Source organism: Equus przewalskii, chromosome 15, assembly GCF_037783145.1.
Source record: "Equus przewalskii isolate Varuska chromosome 15, EquPr2, whole genome shotgun sequence".
Classification (NCBI taxonomy): Eukaryota; Metazoa; Chordata; class Mammalia; order Perissodactyla; family Equidae; genus Equus; species Equus przewalskii.
In genome coordinates this window covers 76923721-76942057 of record NC_091845.1, presented here as the reverse complement: position 1 = coordinate 76942057, position 18337 = coordinate 76923721, and the positions used below count along the sequence as shown (strand labels likewise).

At 57.3% G+C, this 18337-nt stretch overlaps 1 protein-coding gene across 1 annotated transcript in view; it reads right to left on the bottom strand.

Annotated features, from left to right (window-relative positions):
• SPSB4 (splA/ryanodine receptor domain and SOCS box containing 4) overlaps positions 1–18037 on the bottom strand; it is a 60767-nt gene extending 42730 nt beyond the window's left edge. Inside the window, exon 1 of the mRNA XM_070577573.1 lies at positions 17205–18037. Within this exon, the coding sequence (XP_070433674.1) occupies positions 17205–17898 (694 nt within the window). The 5' untranslated portion in view covers positions 17899–18037. The remainder of the gene's footprint in view (positions 1–17204) is intronic.
• Positions 18038–18337: the final 300 nt, after the last annotated feature.

Sequence of the window (18337 nt, the reverse complement as noted above, 5' to 3'; positions counted from 1 at the left end):
GTATTTCTGAGACATCTTTTTAAAGGGAGACAGTGTGCCCTCCCCTTCAGCTCTTCTTCTATCTTACTGCTTGGAATATCGGTGCAAAGGCTGGAGCTCTGGCAGCCATATGGACCATGAGGTACCTTTGGGAATGGAAGTCACAAGCTGTGAAGGGAGAGCAGCAGGCAGAAGGAGTCTGGGGCACTGATCCCCTCATGGAGCCCCACAGTGTCCTTGGACTGCCTGCTTTCAAACTTGTCTTAAATGAGAGAGAAATGAACTTCTGTTCTTGTTTGAGTCTATATTATTAAGGATCTTTGATTGCATACAATCAGAACTAATTCATACTGATATACCTCTAACCCCATCCACTCCCCCAGGTATACTTTCAGCATGCTCCCCAATTTACAGGCCCCCGAATCTATGGGGCTGCTCCACACTCTGACTCTGTACCTGCCACATGCTATTCCTCTGTCTGAAACACACTCCCTGTTCCTCTCGTCATCGGGAAAACCGACTCATCGTCCCAGACTCAGCTCATGTGCTCCTCCCTGGGAAGCTGCCCAGGATCCAAGGTTATAGTGCACCCAGCTTCTGCGCCCTTGCGGTGCTCTGGGTCTCCCACTCACCTGCAGCCCCAGCAGCCTGTCCTGTAATGATCTATACCCATAGTTGTTCCGGGGGATCCTGGTAGCAGGGACAGTGTCCAAGCCTCCCCACGGGCCCAGGCAGAGGCAGCACAGTGAATGGAGAAAGAATGAAGAATACTGAATGAGTGCCTGGGGGGTCAGCCACTCTACATTACAGAAGCTCCCGCAGCTGCGGCAGCCAGGGCAGGCTCCCTGGAGGCGGAGGGGTAGACGGTGGCACAGAGCACACCAGCTGGGGCTACTGCACCAGGCTGCTGCCTGTGGCACAGAAAGCAGACACCGCAGACCCTCAAGAGATCTTTACGTGGCTTAATGGAATGTCTCCCAGACACTCCCCGGGCATCTCAGAGGTCACGGCCCCCCGCGGCTGCCAGCGCCCGGGACCACCAATTGGTGGTGATTGACAGGGCAGCTGCCTCAAGGAGCTCCAAGGCCCTGGGCGGGTAGGGAGGGGTCAAGCATTGTTGGGAGCTGAGCTTACTCTGTGCTGGCGATGTCCCGCCATCTGGTTGGGGTCAGAGGTCTCCGGGGACAGGTTTGATTTATAGGCTGGTGCAGCCGCCCAGGCGGCATGGGGGGAGGGCAGGGAGAGGCCAGGGCGGGGGTGTGGGGAGAAGGGGGAAGGGCAGGCAGAGCCCCTCAGAGGCTGAGCCAGCACCATGCTTCTGCTCTCGGCCTCAGAGCCCTCACGTTGCTTTTAACAGAAAAACATCGCAAAAGAAAGTATTGAAAATTCAAGAGGTCTATATTGTGCGCTGACTGTCTGCCCTGAGCCGTGTCACAGGCTGTTATCCGGGAGAGAAAGCATCTGTGAGCCGCATGCACTGGCGCCCCCCGCGGGCGCTGTGCTGGGCTCTCTGACGCCCTGCCACCCTCCAGCACAGCCATCATAGCCGCAGTTTACGGATGCTGACAACAAAGGAAAGGCAGAGTCCCACAGGCCTGAATGGAGAGCTGGGATGCACCCGGCTTTCAGAGCCCTCCCCGCTCCCTGCAGGGCCTCCGAGGGCCCCGGGAGAGAGGCGGGAGAGGTGAGCGGGGGCCAGGGTCCAATGAGGAGCAGCCACAGGGGAAGATGTCCAGGTGCTGGTCCCCAAGGGGGCCGTGCCGTCCTCTTTCCCGGGTTATGAAGCCCTGCAGACCCTCCGGCGCCCAGATGTGCTCCAGCAGCACAGAGCAGAGTTGTCAGCACCCACTGAGATCATTAAGGAGGACTCTGGACACGACGACGGCATCTGAGCCCTGAGGAAGGACAGTTCCAGGCAGGTGGAGAGGTGGGCTGGCATCCAGGCAGGGGCACAGCACAGCCCAAGTGCGGAGGCGAAATCTGCCTGGTGAGACACGGGGCTGGCCCGAGGACCGGGGAGACACTCCTGCGACAGAGTGCTGAGAAGCCGGCTCTGGTGAGGGAGGCCACAGCCCGGGCACATGTCCCCGGGTCTGCCTGGAGAGGGGGCACAGCCTAGCCAGCTGTGGCCTCCTTCCTGGCAGGAGGCTGAGAACATGGGACCTCAGAAGGGCTGACGCCTTCCCATGTCCTCTGCTGGACACGTCCTGGGACCAAGAGGGACACCACCCAGGCTTCTACTGGGCACAGGGTGGTGGCTAGCATGGGACAATAGTGAGTGTCTCCTCTGAGAAACCACGGAGCACAGTTCCCAGGGGCCCCCCTAAAGAAGCTGGGAGAAGCCGAGCACCTGACCCTCCAGCTCCCCCACATGGAGGGCGCCCCACTGTCTAGTGGGGGCTCCGGGCCTCCGTGGCTGCCCAGGTCACACAGCTCGGCAAAGCCTGGCCTTAACCCCCATCTAGAGAAGTTCCAATGGTCACGCAGGGGCTACGCGAGGAACACGGGGACACCACAGACATCTCAGGTGTTTAAAGCCTGCTGCAGCTCCAGGATCAGAGGGAGGGTACCGGGGGTGGGAGGGGAGAGCCTCAGGACACCCCGAAAGGGGGCCTTTGAGCTTGGGAGTCAAGAGACTCAAGTCCAAATTCCAGTCCTGGCCCTGCAACCTTTCAGCCTCTCTCAGCCTCAGTTTCCTCATCCACAGAATGGGGATGTTCACCCGGCCCACACAGGGCCAGAAGGATGGGACAGAATTGCACACACAAAAAGCACTAAGCTCAGGGCAGGTAATGTTCACGGCCAGCTTCGTTGGGAAGAACAACAATTCTGTGGCGGGAAAGGTGGCTCTGGGGGGATTCGAACACCCCTCCCCGTTCTGCATGTCTGCAGCGGGGACTTCACGAAAACCAAAACCGGAGCCAGGCCGGAGCAATGACCCGCCCCGGGCTGGGGTGTAGGAGGCAGACCACCACCAACACGCTGGCCAGAGCCGTCACCTCCCAGCTAGGAATGCAGACGAACAGCCCCTTCAGCCCAGGAGGGGCTGCATCATGAAAGCAGACACCAGGCCGCTTCCTACCAAGCACACCCCTGCGGGATGCTGGTGCAGCCCAGCACTGGCCTTTGACCTCTGCCCCTGATCTGTTTACACACAGCAGGGCTGGGGTCAGAGCTCAAAACAGACGGGCCGGCCTGTGAGTTCAGAAAATGACAGCCAGACCTGGCTGGCCGCACCCACGCGTCAGGGGCAAGGAGAATGCTCAATGACTCGCAGAGCACGGTGCTGAGGACAAGCCGCCAGGCCAGGAGGGAAGAGAGGGAGCCAGTGGGGCCTGCACATAGTGACCCGTGCTGCTCTGTCCAATGGTGGCTGCACAGAAGGGACAGAAAGCCCCCTGCCTGCTCGGGCCGCGGGGACACGGGGAGAACCCGCTACCCCTTCTCCAAAGAGTCCCTGCCCAGCTGGAGAGACACGGCGGACACCCCTGGACCTCCAAACCACCCCTGGGGCAGCCCCTGGCCACAAGTCAAAGTGGATAATCCGCAGTGCGGTGTGATGCGTCTCTAACAGATCCCAGACGTGTACAAGGGCTCTCACCCCATGACGACCCTCCTCTTTCCTCCTCCCTCCCACCCCCAGGGGAGGAGAGGGGCTCCGCAGCTCGGCTCAGGGACTCCTCGAGACCTCGCAAGGGTGCTGCTGCTCCCCACCTGAACCTGCCTGCTCCTGGGGGTGTGGCCTCCCCCTCACCAGGCCGAGCTCCCCCAGGCCCCCCTCCGTGCATTCCTGGCATGCCTCCTGGCGCTCCTCACCCTGACCTCTGACATTCTCTGGGGCGTCCTGGCCGTGCTGCACAGCTCTTCTTGGACGGCATCTGCACTGGGTCTTCCTGCGCCCACCCGCCACGAGCTGGGACCTGGGGCCCTGGAATAACTCAGGGGAGAGCTGACCCGCCCCTGGCGTGGGTCCCAGAAATAGTCCATGATGGTCACATGGGCCAGCGCCCTCTCCATTATGCTCCCCAGCCCTCCCCCGTGGCTCTGAAGCAGGGCTGTCCACTGGAACTTTGTGCGGTGATGGAAATGTTCTACACCTGCACATCCAATATGGCAGCCACCAGCCACATGTGGCTACTTGAATGTGGCTAGTGCAAGTGAGGAACTGAATCTTTAACTTAATTTTAATTAATTTAAACTTAAATGTAGGTAGTCACACGTGGCTAATGGTTACTGTGTTGGACAGCACAGCAGAAAAACAGAGACCATTCATGGTCCTCTTGTCCCATCCCCTCCTTCCTGAGATGGAGAAACGGAGGCACAGAGAGGGGAGGTGACCTGCCCTAGGTCACACAGTGGTGGCCAAGCTGGAAAGAGCTGAGCCAGGTGCCCTGGTCCCTAGTCCAGTGCTCTTTCCAGGACCTGTCCCCCCTCCCTCCTTTCCAACCAACACCAGGCTCGGGGAAAATCAGGTTAGTTCAGGCCGAGATGCTTTTTCAACTTCCACACATCTGAAGAATCCATTTTGGCAAAACACCTTGAAAAGCCAAGGAACTCTGCTTGCAACAGCCAAAAAGGAAAGAAAAGCCCTCAACCCACCATGTCCCTCATGGGTGGCTTGCCCAGCCTGGAGGTGACAAGCACCCAGGCCAACAGAGGCCTCTCAGAGCCTTGGGGCTCTGCCATGCCAGGGGATAGAGCAGATGGCAGAGCCCATCGGAGCAGCCCCCGCCCTCGTGCGCCCTTCCCAGAGTGCAGCCAAGGACATGGAGAGGCCACAGCACAGTGGCAGTGGAAGCCCAGCCCTCAACTACACGGGTCGGGAAGGCTCCAGGCCATGGGTCACCTGCCCACACCCAGGTAGGGAAGGCTGTGAGCTGAAAGGCCCCAGCCACGGTGTAGCTCTCACCCAGTTCTGGAGCCTGAAAGAAGGAGAGGAGGCGCAGGGCAGACCGGCCAAGGCGCCCTGGGCTCCCGCTCTACGGAGCACTCTTGGCTGGACGGCCAGAGCGTTCTCAGTGGACCTGTGGAACTCTGTGCTTAAACACACATGCGTGAGCACAACCCCCCCGGAATTCTGCTTCTGGAGCCGTCATGAGGTGGAAGACGAAAGACGGGGTTCAAATGGGCTCTCCCACTCCCAGTGCGACCTGGGCGAGGCTCCCAGACGGCCTGGGCCCCAATCACTCGTCCAGTAAACTGCAAATAGCAACGTCTACCTCAACGGAAGCCACCCTCACCACAGTTTCAACAACACGCCATTTTGTAGAATAAGGAGACATGTCCCAGTGGAAAAGACACTTTAAATTCTGCTTTTTAAAAATGAGGTTGTTTATGACTTTTTTTAAACAGTGAAACAGAGTCCGAGAGATGGAAGGAAACGGCACAGCCTGCAGGCCCTGCCTCCAACCCCAGGGCCTTGCGCCCTGGCTCACCCGGCGCCCACCAAACTCGCCAGCCACCCTGTGGGCCACAGACTCACTCTTCCCGCAGGTCCTCCCACGGCTGCCTCCGCTGCAGCGTGTGGGTCTCACTCAGACGCCCCTCCCCAGGCAGGGGGCCGAGGCAGCAGCTTGGAGCAACCCTCCCCGGGACATCCTCCAGTCTCGTTCTCTTAGTCACATTTATCTGTACGGAGATTTACTATGGCATTTATTTGGGTTTTTTTCTGTTTCTGTTTGTCTCTCCCCCTAAATGGTCATCACAGTATCCCCAGTGCCTGTCACATAGGAGATGTTCGAAAATAGCCCTTGTGTGATTGACTGACTGATAAAAAGTCTCTTCTAAAAAGTGACTGTGGCTCCTCAGCAAACTGGGCTCCAAAAAGAGTGGAGACCCACCTGCCTCGCTCACCATGGCAGCCTGCTCTTGGCCCGGCTCCGGCAGGCCCCTCACAAACACCGAGTGAAAGGATGAACGACGGGGTCACTGTCCCTCCCCGCGACGTGCACAGACTGGCCTACGCAGGACGTGTGTGGCTGAGGATGTGGCTTCTTCAAACCCAGATCAAGTTAGTGGCTGTGGCAGGGTGCGACTAATGTCAACATACTCTTTCTAGGTAACTGGAAACTTCTCAGGATTCCCTTCCCTGGATTTCAATGAGAGGCTTGTAAACTCTTTCTGTTTCATGCAGATGCTGTGGGAAGAGGGTGCTCTTTCCCTGGGCCTCGCCCTCCACCCAAACGTGCTCTTTCATCCTGCCGTGTAGACTCCATGTATCCAGCCATTCATTCGACAGACGCTCACTGAGGACCTGCCGCATGCCAGGTGCTGCGAAACAAGGGAGGTGGATGGCCAGCCCTGCCACCGGGGAGAAACGCGGCCACCGGGAGGTCTCCCGGCTGCACCTGCGCCATCTTGAGGGGGCAGAAGTGGTCACACCGGAGGAAAGAAGTGGAGGAAAGCGGCCTTTCCAAACTCAGGCGCCCAGCACTGACACTTTGGCCACGTGGACTCACCGTCCGTTTCCTTGGTGCTGGGGCCGGTAAGAGCGATCTTCAGTCCCCCAGGCCTGACGGAGTCAAGACTGGGAGCCCGACCCCTGCTTCTACCTTGGACCACACTTCCCAACCAGCAGTTCCTATAAATCTGGGACATCACTGCTTGCCAAGCCACGCCCTTCTCTACACGACCCTGCACCCCCACCCACCCCAGCGGCCGCCTGCCAGCCAGGCAGCCCATGCAGCTGGATGGCTGGGTTGATGGCATGATCAACTGGGAAGCTTGTAACACACACAAACACACATGCACACACCCCAGGGCCCATTGATTCACTAGGTGACAGCCGAAATCTGTGTCTCTCACACTTTCCCTGGGGGATGCAAGTGTGCTAGGTGACCAGCTCCAGGACTCCCACTCAGAGGCTGGTGGGACCCTCTGCCTGAGCCTGGAAGCTCTGGGCCCGGCAGAGGCCGTCAGGACTTTAACCCAAGCCAGCCAGCAGTGAGGCAGGAGCCGTCAGGATGTGGGGCGGGGACAGGGCCACGGGGAGCCGATGCCATGGGGCACCCACACTCCAAGGGAACAGAAAAGGTACAGGAGAGGCTGGGAACAGGTGGATGGGAGGGGCTGGGGCAGACGTGCAGTCGAGGCAGCACTGGGGCCCCTGTACGCGCTCCTGTTCCCACGCCTGCCCAATCCTCACGCAACCTTCCGCTCACCCGAGGCAAGTGGGGTCTTCTGGACTTCTACGGGAGCCCAAGGAAACATCCCACCCCCACTCTGGGCACCTGGCCTCCCTCCGCGTGAGCAGTGGGAGTGGCCCCACGCTGTGACTCTGGCACCTGACCCCAGCGGCGGCCACACTCTGGGAGAAGAACAGGATCCCACACGCCCCTCCAGCAAGGCCCAGGCGTGAGGCAGAGAGCTGTCACCCACCCCACTACACACCAGAAGCGAACCCGCTCTCCCCTGGAACACCCTGGTGAAATGCATTTTGAGGGAGAAACAGCAACAAACAGGTAAGCTCTGGCACGCGGCCGTGGCTCCAGATGGATCAGCTCAAATGCTTCTACTTAAATGGCTCCGAGGCCGGATGATGATGTCTGCGCAGCAGCTCCGGCCCCTCACTGCTCCCAGCGGGGTCACTGGCCTCGGAGGCAGGAGAGATGGGGCCACTGCGTGCCCCGTCGAGTGTGTCCCAGGGCTCCTGATGGGGCAGCTCGTCCCCATCGGGGCTCCCAGCAGGCGTCACAGAGCAGGGCTCGCAGCTCTATTTATAGAAAGTGGTGGCCACGAAGGATAAAGAACAGGGAGAGCCGGCGGGGCGGTATTTTCCAAGCTCACTCTGTCTCAGCTTAATTTCATCCCAAGCAAATAAATCACTAAGGAGGCTCCGAGTCCTGGAAGATCTGATGAAGAAGGGTTATTAAACCGCACAGGCTGAACTTGAATTATGGAAGGCCTCAGACAAGCAGCCTTATTAGTGTCTGGGCCGGGCCGTAACTCACGCTAACCGCCCCCTTGCCTCAACCAAGCGACAGGACTGGGAGAATGCTGGCTCCTGACCGTGGGCAAACAAAGGCTGTGGCCAGCCCAGAGGCTGTGCACTCTCCGGTCATTTCACCACCCTCCTGCAAACCTGCGTTCTCTCTTCCTGCTTCCCAGCAGCACCCACTGAGTCAGCGCGACTCCAGCAGCAGAGGTGGCAATGAACGCAGCCTGGCTGGCCTGTGTCAAGCGGGTTTAATGCCGTGGCAGAGGGGGCTGCTGACGCCAGCTTCGGTAAAGTCTGCTGCTAAACACACCAAAGCCAAGGCCTGGGACTGCCAGCAAAGCCACGGACGACTCTCTGGACCCCATGTGGCGTGGAGGGTGCAGGTGTGGGTGCGGGATTGGGTCTAGACGCAAGTCCACGGGTGGTGGCCTCCCCCGCATGCCCCGGGAGGGGGCTCCTCCTCCCGCTCAGCCTCAGTCTCCTTGGTGTGAAGTGGGGAACAGCACCTTCTCCCCATCCGTGGGGGATGCACAGCTAATGTGCACAGGGTGCTTGCCAGTGTCTGAATGGAGCTGTGGAGGTTTAAATAAGATGATGCACGAGCTGGGCTGAGCAGTGTCTGGCCTTTCCTAAGTGCTCAATCAATGACTGTTTAACAAAGAGCTATTTCTAGTCGCAATAATCCCTTCCCAAACAAAGTCGGCCCCACGGGAAATTCATGGATAAGAGTATGGATCTACTTGTGTGTACCTCGCTGGCAACCGGGAGAATTTGGGTTCCAGGACATGTAAACTGAGTCACGGCGGTGGTTGGGGAGAATGAGAACAAGAGGGAAGTGGGGCTGGATGGGAAACAGAGGGGATGCAGAGGGCACAGCTGGACTGGGGGCGGGGGGCAGACACAGGAACCACCCTCGCATCAGCCAGGCAGGAGGGGTGGTGGGCAGAGGCAGGCTGGGCAGCACTGGGCCTGGCTGGGGCAAGGAAGGGGCCATTTCCAACACAGAGGTCAGCACGGACAAGGTGCGGAGGAATAAGCAGATTAGCTTGGCTGCAGGGTCAGAGTGGGGTTAGGGGGTGGATGGTGGGGACGAGGGGACAAGCTGTGCACGCAGAGGCCTTGCCCTATGCCCGCCCTCAACAGGCAGCATTGCAGGCATCAGCCAGGAGCCTGTCAGAAAGGCAGAACCTGAGCGCACGTCATTCTACCCAGACCTACTAAGTCAGAACCTGCATTTAACAAGGTCCCCCAGACCCAAATGCACACTGAGGTTTGAGAAGCACTACTGACAACAAGGCTTGGATAAGTCACATCGCCACACCCACTTCACAGGTGTGAGAAGTCAGGAACTCAAGCCAGGGCATCCAGGTGGTAAAGGGAGAGACCCGTTCTCTCTGGTCTCTGACTGTGCTGAGCCCCGTCGTTCTGTGCTTTGAGTGCGGGCCGGGACAGGGCGTCTGACACATGAGGGCACTGAGAAGCTGTGGAGGGTCTCCACGTGTGCATCTGTGGGGCTGGGAGAGCACCCATCCAAACTCTGCCCCAGCTCCTAAGGCCGCTCCCTAGGAAGCCTGCCAGGCCCCGCCAGACCCGCCCATCACTCTCCTAAACTCCTACATCCTCCATCAACTATGCAGGGTTTTTCAATACAGACTCATAACCCACACTGAATTCTCAGTCTTGTTTCTGGCAAGGTGCATTTTCAAGGGGGACTGGAGGCCTGGGTTTAGTCCTGGTTCTGCTGCTAATCAGCTGGTGACCTTGGGCTCCCTGGTCCATTCAGCTCGCACCTGTAAATTGTGGGTCTTGCACTGGCTGCCAGACGGCCTCTGTTCCAGCCCTGACGCCTGGGGCCCGCCTTCACCCTCCCGCCAGTCCCTGAAAACCGGAGACCCGCTACCGCTTCCCCCTCCCCTTTGCTCCCAGGTCCCTTAGCGGCGAGCCCAGAGCCAGGCGGCGTAGCCATCTGTTCAGAGGCAGATGCTGCCCCTCAGGCCCACCACCCAGCAGCTCATCCCCGCTGAAGGTCCATGTGGCACAGCTGGCGGGGGCACCGCTTCTTCGGACATCCTTGCTGGACACACGCCCACCATGCAAGTCACCACCGGGAGCTACAAAACGCCTGAGCCAGACGCTTAGCTGGAAACTTTTGAAGCTGCTCACAGGAAGACAGACGGGCCCAGCTCATGTGTGACAGATCACAGTGGCCCTTGAACCTCAGGCGGCATTTCCATCCTGATCTTAAAGAGAGTCAGACTCCCTTAAACCAGTGTATTCTCTTGTGTGAAAGCCCTCAGATTTCACGATGTGGACCCAAATTTAATAACAATAATTATTTCCACATTTAATAAGGCTAGGTAACTTTACTAATCTATGGGAGCTACAATAGCCATAATTGGCAATTATTAAACCTACCTTTTTGAGCACCTCCTATGTGGCAGGCTGTAGCCCAGGCACTCTCCACAGAAATCCACAATCCCGATGCCTCATGGCAAGGCACATTTCTATCACTATTACAGATGAGGAAACTGAGGCTCGGGGTGAAGGGACTTGCTCAGGGTCACAGCTTATTAGCAGCCGAGTCAGGATGGAGTCCAGGGATGGGAGACCTGAGCCCCATCCTTCCCACGACACCACGTGTGGCCCCAAGAGGAAGAAGGCAGCAGCGTTTTGTTCCAGCACCCTCCACACCAACTCCGCGGAGGCCCACAGGGGTCCTCGTCCAGACCGGGCCTGCTTTCAAAGCCCCCTTCCTGCAGCAGAGTCCTGGATTGAACCTACTCGTGACTGTGTTAATGTGAAAAAAAACCCTCAAAGCAGGGCCCTGGCGTCTGAGAGAAACCTTTTTTCAGCTGAAAGTCTGTTCCTTTTTGTGGAAAACAAAGGGCAGGGGCCAGTTTCTGAATGTCGGGATCCTGAATTGAATTGCCAGGCCCATCAAGCAGCCCCGCTTGGCCTGGGCGTGGGGACAGATGTGCTGTGCACGGCGCACAGTGAGAGGTGGGAATGAGTCACTCAGGGGTCGGTCGGGCTTCATGGGGCTGGCAGCCAGCCCCACTCTGTTCCAGCCAACTGAGGCTCAGGGCCCGCTGCGGTGCAGAAAAGAAAAGCTATGAAGGTAGTGGGAGGCCAGTACATTAATGTGCATTTATTGAGCACCTACTGTGTACACTATGCCAAGGGGTGAGATGAGGGGTGGCCGAGAAGGCTAACAGGCAGTCCCCACCTCAAAGAACTACCACTTTCAGCAGGAGCAGCAGCAGCAGTAACAGAACAGCAAAACACAATTACGGACCTGCTCTGTGCAAGTAAAGGGCCCATGGGTCTTGTGGTGCTGACATACACCCCACGTAAGGATTGACTAGACTACACAGCTCGGATGATTTTAGTCCAATCAGGTGTTTGAAGCCTCGACAGCAAATTAACGTGATTCTAATGTCTTTTAAACTAGAAACCAAATCATTCACAAGCTTTCCTCAGGTGCCCGGGACGAGCTTGGCACCGGGCATGGCAGTCAGTAACCCAGGATAAGCATCCATTCACACCCCCACCGGGAGCCGTGGGCTGGACCACGATTCACCTCTGCACCAATTCTAACACTCGCTTCACCTCGGCACCAATTCTAACGCTCGCTTCACCTCGGCACCAATTCTAACGCTCGTTTCACCTCGGCACCAATTCTAACGCTCGCTTCACCTCGGCACCAATTCTAACGCTCGCTTCACCTCGGCACCAATTCTAACGCTCGTTTCACCTCGGCACCAATTCTAACGCTCGCTTCACCTCAGCACCAATTCTAACGCTCACAGCAGCTCGGCAAGTGACATTGGACTATTGCCAGTGCGTAGATGGGAAAACGCGAGGATGTTAACTAGCCAGAGGGGCAGAAATGAAATTCAAATGGGGGATCAAAATTTTCTTTTCAAAGATAGGAAACTGCCTAAATGTCCAAAAATAGGGGTCTGAATAATTAAATTATGATACAACCATACCATGGAAACCTATGCAGCTGTTAAGAAAGAACGAGGCGGCTCTGGATTAATCATACCAAACAATCCCAGGGTCCAGGAAGGGAGAAAAAGAGATGCAGAGCAACGCTTACAGTACGATCGCGTTTGTGCCAAACTTCTCTGTCACAAAATTCTAGAAGGACGTGTGAAAGGCTGCTAAGGGTGGGTGCCAGCAGGGAGGGGCTGGGGCTGTGGCACCCCACACCCTTTTGTACTGTTTCAATTGGTTGCCGTGTGCACAGTTTACCTTTCAAAAGTAAATGCGTGCATAATTTGAAGTCCCTACTCTGTCCACCTCCCACGCATGCCTCTTGGGTCACCATCATGCCCTGAGGAACTTCATATGCAGCTGGGGAAGAAGGCTCATCCACGTGGGAAAGGGAGCGAATGGGGTGGACGGAGGAGAACTCGGCGCTGGGCTGAGGGTGCAGGGGCAGGAGGCAAGCGGAGCCGAGTCCTGATGGCAGGGATGCTGAGAGGACCGCGCCACGCGGGAGACACAGGGGAGTTGAGCAGGAAGGTCGCGAGTTCAGCGCAGGCTGGGAGAACAGCTCTGGCAAGGGGACGGTGTCCTTGCAGTCATCCTGGAAGAAAACTCTCTCTGGCCTTCATCAATACCAGAAGCCTTGGCTGGCTGGCTGGCTGCCAGCCTCCTCTGCTGAGCCTCTGTGCCAATAAATACTTGCTGGCAGATCAATTAAACCATCTAGGAACACGGTGGCTCACGGTGGCGGGCAGGCCCCCTCTGCCAGTCAGGCCCATGGTCCTCAGGGTCCCACTCTCCACCCCCAGAGGTCAGCCGGGCACCAACACCTGCTCGGTGGGCCAAGGGGAGGCAGGGCTGGCCCAGGGGCGGTTATGACCTGGGCTTAGGGACAGCTCTGCTACTTGCCAGCTGTGTGGCCTTGGGCAAATTCTTCACCTTTCCAAGATACAGTTTTCTCATTTATAAAGTAGGGATAATAACAGGAACATTGCCTCTGGGTTTATTGGGTAAACCAAAAAATGAGTAAAACACTTGGCCCAAGACACAGAACCTGGGTGGCATCCAAAAAAAAGTGTAATTATTATGACCTGCAAATCAAAGCGGCTCAAGACTGCAAGCCTGCCCATCTCTGTCTCGGGCTCTTCCCCACGTCGTGTGTCACCTACACCCCTCTCACCACCCCAGGACTGCAAGGCATGAGACGAGGTGACCCTGTCAGCCCTCCCGGCGGCCGGCACGGGGAAGGAGGAGCCAGGAGACAGGGAGCAATTGCAGAAACCAGCCCAGAGCAGATGGCCAAGGCCCGGCCCACCCAGGGGCCGACCCTCGCAGCAGTTGGGACATTTTCAGTGACATTCTCCCATTAGCAACCAAAGCCTGCCAGATTCACAGCCACTGCTGGGGCCTTCTGTATGCAACCAGCTCTAGAGAACACCGCGCAGAGCTCGTGCTGAGCCGAGTGCTTGAGGGCTCGAGATGAAGCCGGCGGGAGGAGGCAGAGCATCTCAGGACCTCACCCAAACTCACTGCTGATGGCAAGGGCCCCGCCCTTTGCTGCCCGGCCACCTGGCCCAGTGGAGCAGTCTCTCCTGTTTGTTCTCTTCCTGCCTTGTCTGCGCACGTCTCCACAAAGGGCCCACTGGGCCAGCCTGCCTTGGTGTGAATCTTGGCTCCCCCAGTTACTAGCTGTGTGACCTTGAACAATTTACTCAAGCTCTCTGTGCCTTAGTTTCTTCATCATAAAACAAATATAATAATACAGGTATTTGCTCAAAGAGTTGTTACAAGTATTAAATGAGTTAAAATTTATGAAGTGCCCGAGGACCGTGGGCCTAACTGGCAGAGAGGGCCTGCCCACCTGCCTCGAGCCACCGTGTTCCTAGATGGTTTAATTAATCTGCCGGCAAGTATTTATTGGCACAGCGGCTCAGCAGAGGAGGCTGGTGGCCAGACCAAGCACAGACTAAGCACTATCTAAGTGTCCATTACTAGTGGTGGTGTTACTACTTTGTCATTATCTGGGCCCCGGCCCCAGTCCCCTGCAGACTGCTTGCCCATCTGCCCGGCCTTGGCTCTGTGCTTCTCAGCTCACTCGGAGGGCAGGGCCCCTGGACGCCCTGCAGCTCCCAGCAATGAACCCCAGACACCGAGCTGTTTCACTCGAGGCACGGCAAAGAACACGTCTGCAATAGGAAAACGCGCTTCCAGGAGCTCCTGCCTCAGCAAACACGTGCTTCCCAGTTAAAGGCGGTCAGCCCTTTCTCAGTCTCGCCTGTACAGTCACAAAAACTGAGAAACTGGGAAAATGATATCCATGAGCTCCCTTCGTCACATTAGTGGAGAAGGCTCTATTCAGGCCGCTTTTGTTCAGTCCACAGGTGAACCCAGGACCTGGCCCGGCTCTCCTGGTTAACAAAGCACTGAGCGCCGACTGCTGCGGGTCTGCTCCGTGCCGGCGAGCTTTACCATGCCCATTCTACAAAGGGGAACACTGAGGGTCGGAGAGAGGAGGTCATCCTTGTCCAGGGCCTCCACAGTGCTGGGGCCAGGGTCTAACCCAGTCTAGGAGGGGTCCTGGGAAGAGTTCTCTCCCCCATGATCTTGCGAAGCAACCCCAGAGAGCAGCCCCGCCATCCTGCTCTGAAGCCTGTCTCTGACTGCGGCCCCCTACACGCCAGTCAGGCCTGAGTTTGGAGACCTGCCACCACGTCACAACCAATGTTGGCTCAGAATTCTCCTCATGCACAGAACCCCACCTTGGGTAACCCTCCCTGCCTAGGACTCCATAGCGCCACACCCTCTCTGGTGCCCAGGGACCCACTGGTGGACTTCAGCCCAAGTCACCAGCTATAGGCATCACACAGTCCCTTCCCAACCTGCCCCTGTCAGACTCCCCTGCAATCTGCCCTATGGCCCACCCTGTAGCCAGGGCTTGTCCCAGGCTGACCATGGGCCTGTCAAAGCCCAGAAAAGCTGGGCTCCCCCTTTCTGCAGTCACACCCTGCCCAAGATAGACACCATTACTCCTATCTGGAGACCAGGCCAGAGCCATCGCAGACAAGCCAGTCCTCTCACTGTACAGGAGATGCCACAGGCTAGCATCACATGACATCTGGCCTCCCTTGCCTCCTGAACGGGCATTCCAGCTTCAGCCAACCTGAAAAATACCAGTGGGGAGGAGGATGGAACACTCCAAGTTTAGTCTCACCAAGCTTCTCCAGCCACCTGAAGGATCCAAGAGCTCACGATGCCCCAAACACGACCGTCCTTTCCCACCCAGCCCCCACCAGCATTGCACCAAGGACACCAAGGAGCTCACCTGCTCCTGCTCCTACCACATGTGGAGGGTCACCTGTGTCAACCTAGCTTTGCATCTGAAAACCAAGCAACAGAAACTACCCGAGTGTGGGTCAATAACCAAGAGGAAGCCCACCTTGTGGGCCCAACCGTGGCTCAGGTAGCTCCCACTGGGGATCAATGTCAGCTCTTAAGCCCCATACCACATTATTGGTGCTGCCACCCATGATCTCACAGCAGCTCTGAAAGGGGCCTGATACTGTCTCATTTTACATTTTAAAATGAGTAAATTTAAAATGAGTAAAATTAGAGTGATCCACCAAAGACACAAAACCACTGAGCATTGGGGATGCAACGTGGGTCAGACTCCAGAGCCTTGGTCCACCAAGCCCACCCTTCCAGTCCAGTGATCGATGCTGGCAGGAAATTTTCCAATTCCACTTAACAAGAGTGTTTGTTGCTGCTGTTGGTTTTCTCAGCACTAGGGTTTACCTGGTCCCCGTGTCTACGAGGGTTCCAGACATTCTCCACAGGCACGGGGATGACTAACTAGCCCTTCTCAGGACACACTCATCTGCTCCTGGATTTACCCAGATAATCAAAGAAAGCAGAACAACACCTGCCATTCAACAGCAATCTTAGCCAAACGACCATGAAAATGAAATAGGAGCAAGAAGGTTGCCTATGATACCAGAGGGCTGAGCACCAGCCACTCTCTGCCAGCCTGCCACCCTTGGGTCAACCTACCCTACACTTGAGAAAATGTAAATTTTACTTGAGTAAAATCTTGTTCTTGACTTCTTTTCTGGTGTTACTCTCATCCCTCAACTAAAGCGGGGAGCATGGGAAAGAGTGGGCTTCGGAGGCTGAGAGACCTGGGGAGGCCCTGGTTCTGCTCTCCATAGCTCTGCTCTTCAGTTTTCTCATCTCTGAAATGGGCGCAATTATATCTCTGGCTTTGAGTGCCCACCTCCATGAGCTTCGTCAGGGGTATGCCAGGAAGTCTGTTTGGACAAGGAGCGTGCGAGCCCACGAGGCCCCACTCAGCTGGAATTCAAGGTGGACAGGTGGCCGCCCCGCCTCTCCGAGGCTCCCTCCTAAACCCATACTGTTTTCTTACCACGATTTTAGGCTGCCTCACAGAATGATTGTGCACGTAAATAAGAGGCGGCAGAGAGGGGTCAGGGGTCAAACCCGGCACCCTGTGGGCTTGGCTGCAGCCTGCAAGGGTGTTTTCTTTGCCTACACACTGTTTTCAGTAGCTGTCAACTTTAAAAGTTGGGACAGTTCACACAAAATCTGGATTTCTGGGTCCTCTTGGAAAAATCTGAAGATTCCACAACTCGCAGCTCTCATTCGCATGAGGTAGTAATCAGCTAGAGATGAGAGGCGGCTGCCCCCTCTAACAGTGTACCAGGAAGAGCCGGAATCTGGGTATTCAGCCCCTGCATACAGTAGGTGGTCAATAAATGATAGTGTTATCATCATTACTTATTATCCATCAGTAGCTCGAGCGCACGGCATTCAAGTGCAGGCACTGTGTTTTCTACTTGTGACTCTCCTCCCACTGCGAGTTTGCGGCTGGGCACACAGGTGATATCATTTTGAATACCCTTACGCAGACTGAGAGATTCATAATTGGTATCAACACTCAAAGCTGTTGCTAGGTGCCAGGCACTGTTCCAAGCCCTTCACACATGGGATTATCACATTGTTCGATCCTCACAACAACCCTGACCAAGATTACTATCATTGTGCCACTTTTGCAGATAGGGAAACTGAGGCACAGCCCAAGATCACCAAGCCAGCAAAGGAGTGAGGCAAGGTTCAAACTCAGGAGCCTGGCCCCACAGCCCAGGTCCAAGCCACGACTCCACACTGCAGGATTATCCCCAGCGATGCTGGAGGGCGGGGCCTCCCTCCCCAACTCCCCCAGGGACAGGCAGGCGGCCCCCGAAAGCCCCTGGCCTCCCCTCGCTCAGCAGGCCACACTTACGGTCAAGGCCGTTGATGTAGCGCATGGTGACTTCGCAGTGGCCCCACACGGCACTCACCACCGGGTACAGCTTCTTGCCCTTGAGGCCGCGGAAGGCCACGCCCAGGTACTGGCCGTCCACGACGAAGCTGAGCGTGCCCTCGTCCATGTCCAGCACCACGAGCAGTGAGTCGGGCAGCGCGAAGGCCTCCTCGGGGCCCAGGAAGGCGGGGTAGGCCACCCCGGGCCGGTTCTTGCCGTCGTGGTAGAGGCGGCTGCGGCCCAGGTCCCAGCCCCACGACTCGGCATCACTGCCCACCAGCGCGGTGTAGCCCACCGAGTGCAGCGGCGCGCGGGCGGTGGCCACACCCACGACGGCGTGCGTGCCGCGCTGCCGGGCCGGCCAGAGGATCTGCCAGGCGTGCAGGCCGCGCGCGTGGCCCACCTTGCCGCGGATGCCGTCCGTGCTCTGGGCCACTGGGTGCCGATGGAAGGTGAGCCGGTCGTCGTCCTTGACGAAGACGTTGAGCGAGCGGTCCTCGGGGTTCCAGGCGTGCCGCAGCTGCACAGCAGGCCCGGCCGCCGGCATGTCCAGCAGCTGGTCCAGGCGCGCCGGGCGCCCCGGCTCGGCGCCCCGCAGCTCGCGCTTGGCTGGCCGCAGCGCGGGCTCCCGCACCTCCACTGCCTTGAGGCTCCCCGAGAGCTTCTGGCCCATGGTTCCCTGCCCGGCGCTGCGGGCTGCCGCTACCTCCTAGGAGCCTGCGCTCCCTGCAGCCGGGGACGGGCCACCGGGCTGGGAACCAGGTGTCCGGATCGTACACCTCCACAGCCTCTACTGGGCTGGGGCAGGGGCCCAAGCTCCTGGAAGGAAGCAGAAGACACGGGTTATAACAGCAGCAGCAGCAGCGATGTATGCCCAAGCCTTGGCTGAGCTCTTTGCATGAATAATAATAATTCATCAATATCGTGATATCTGGCACTTATCTACTCCTTGCCGTATGCCAGACACTGTTCTAAACGATTTCCATTTAATAGCTATTTAATCCTTAAGATGTCCCTATAAGACTTATACAGTATTTTATTCCCATTTTATAGATGAGGAAAGCAAAGAGCTGAGAAGGGATAAGTCATTAACCAAAGACCCACAGCTAATG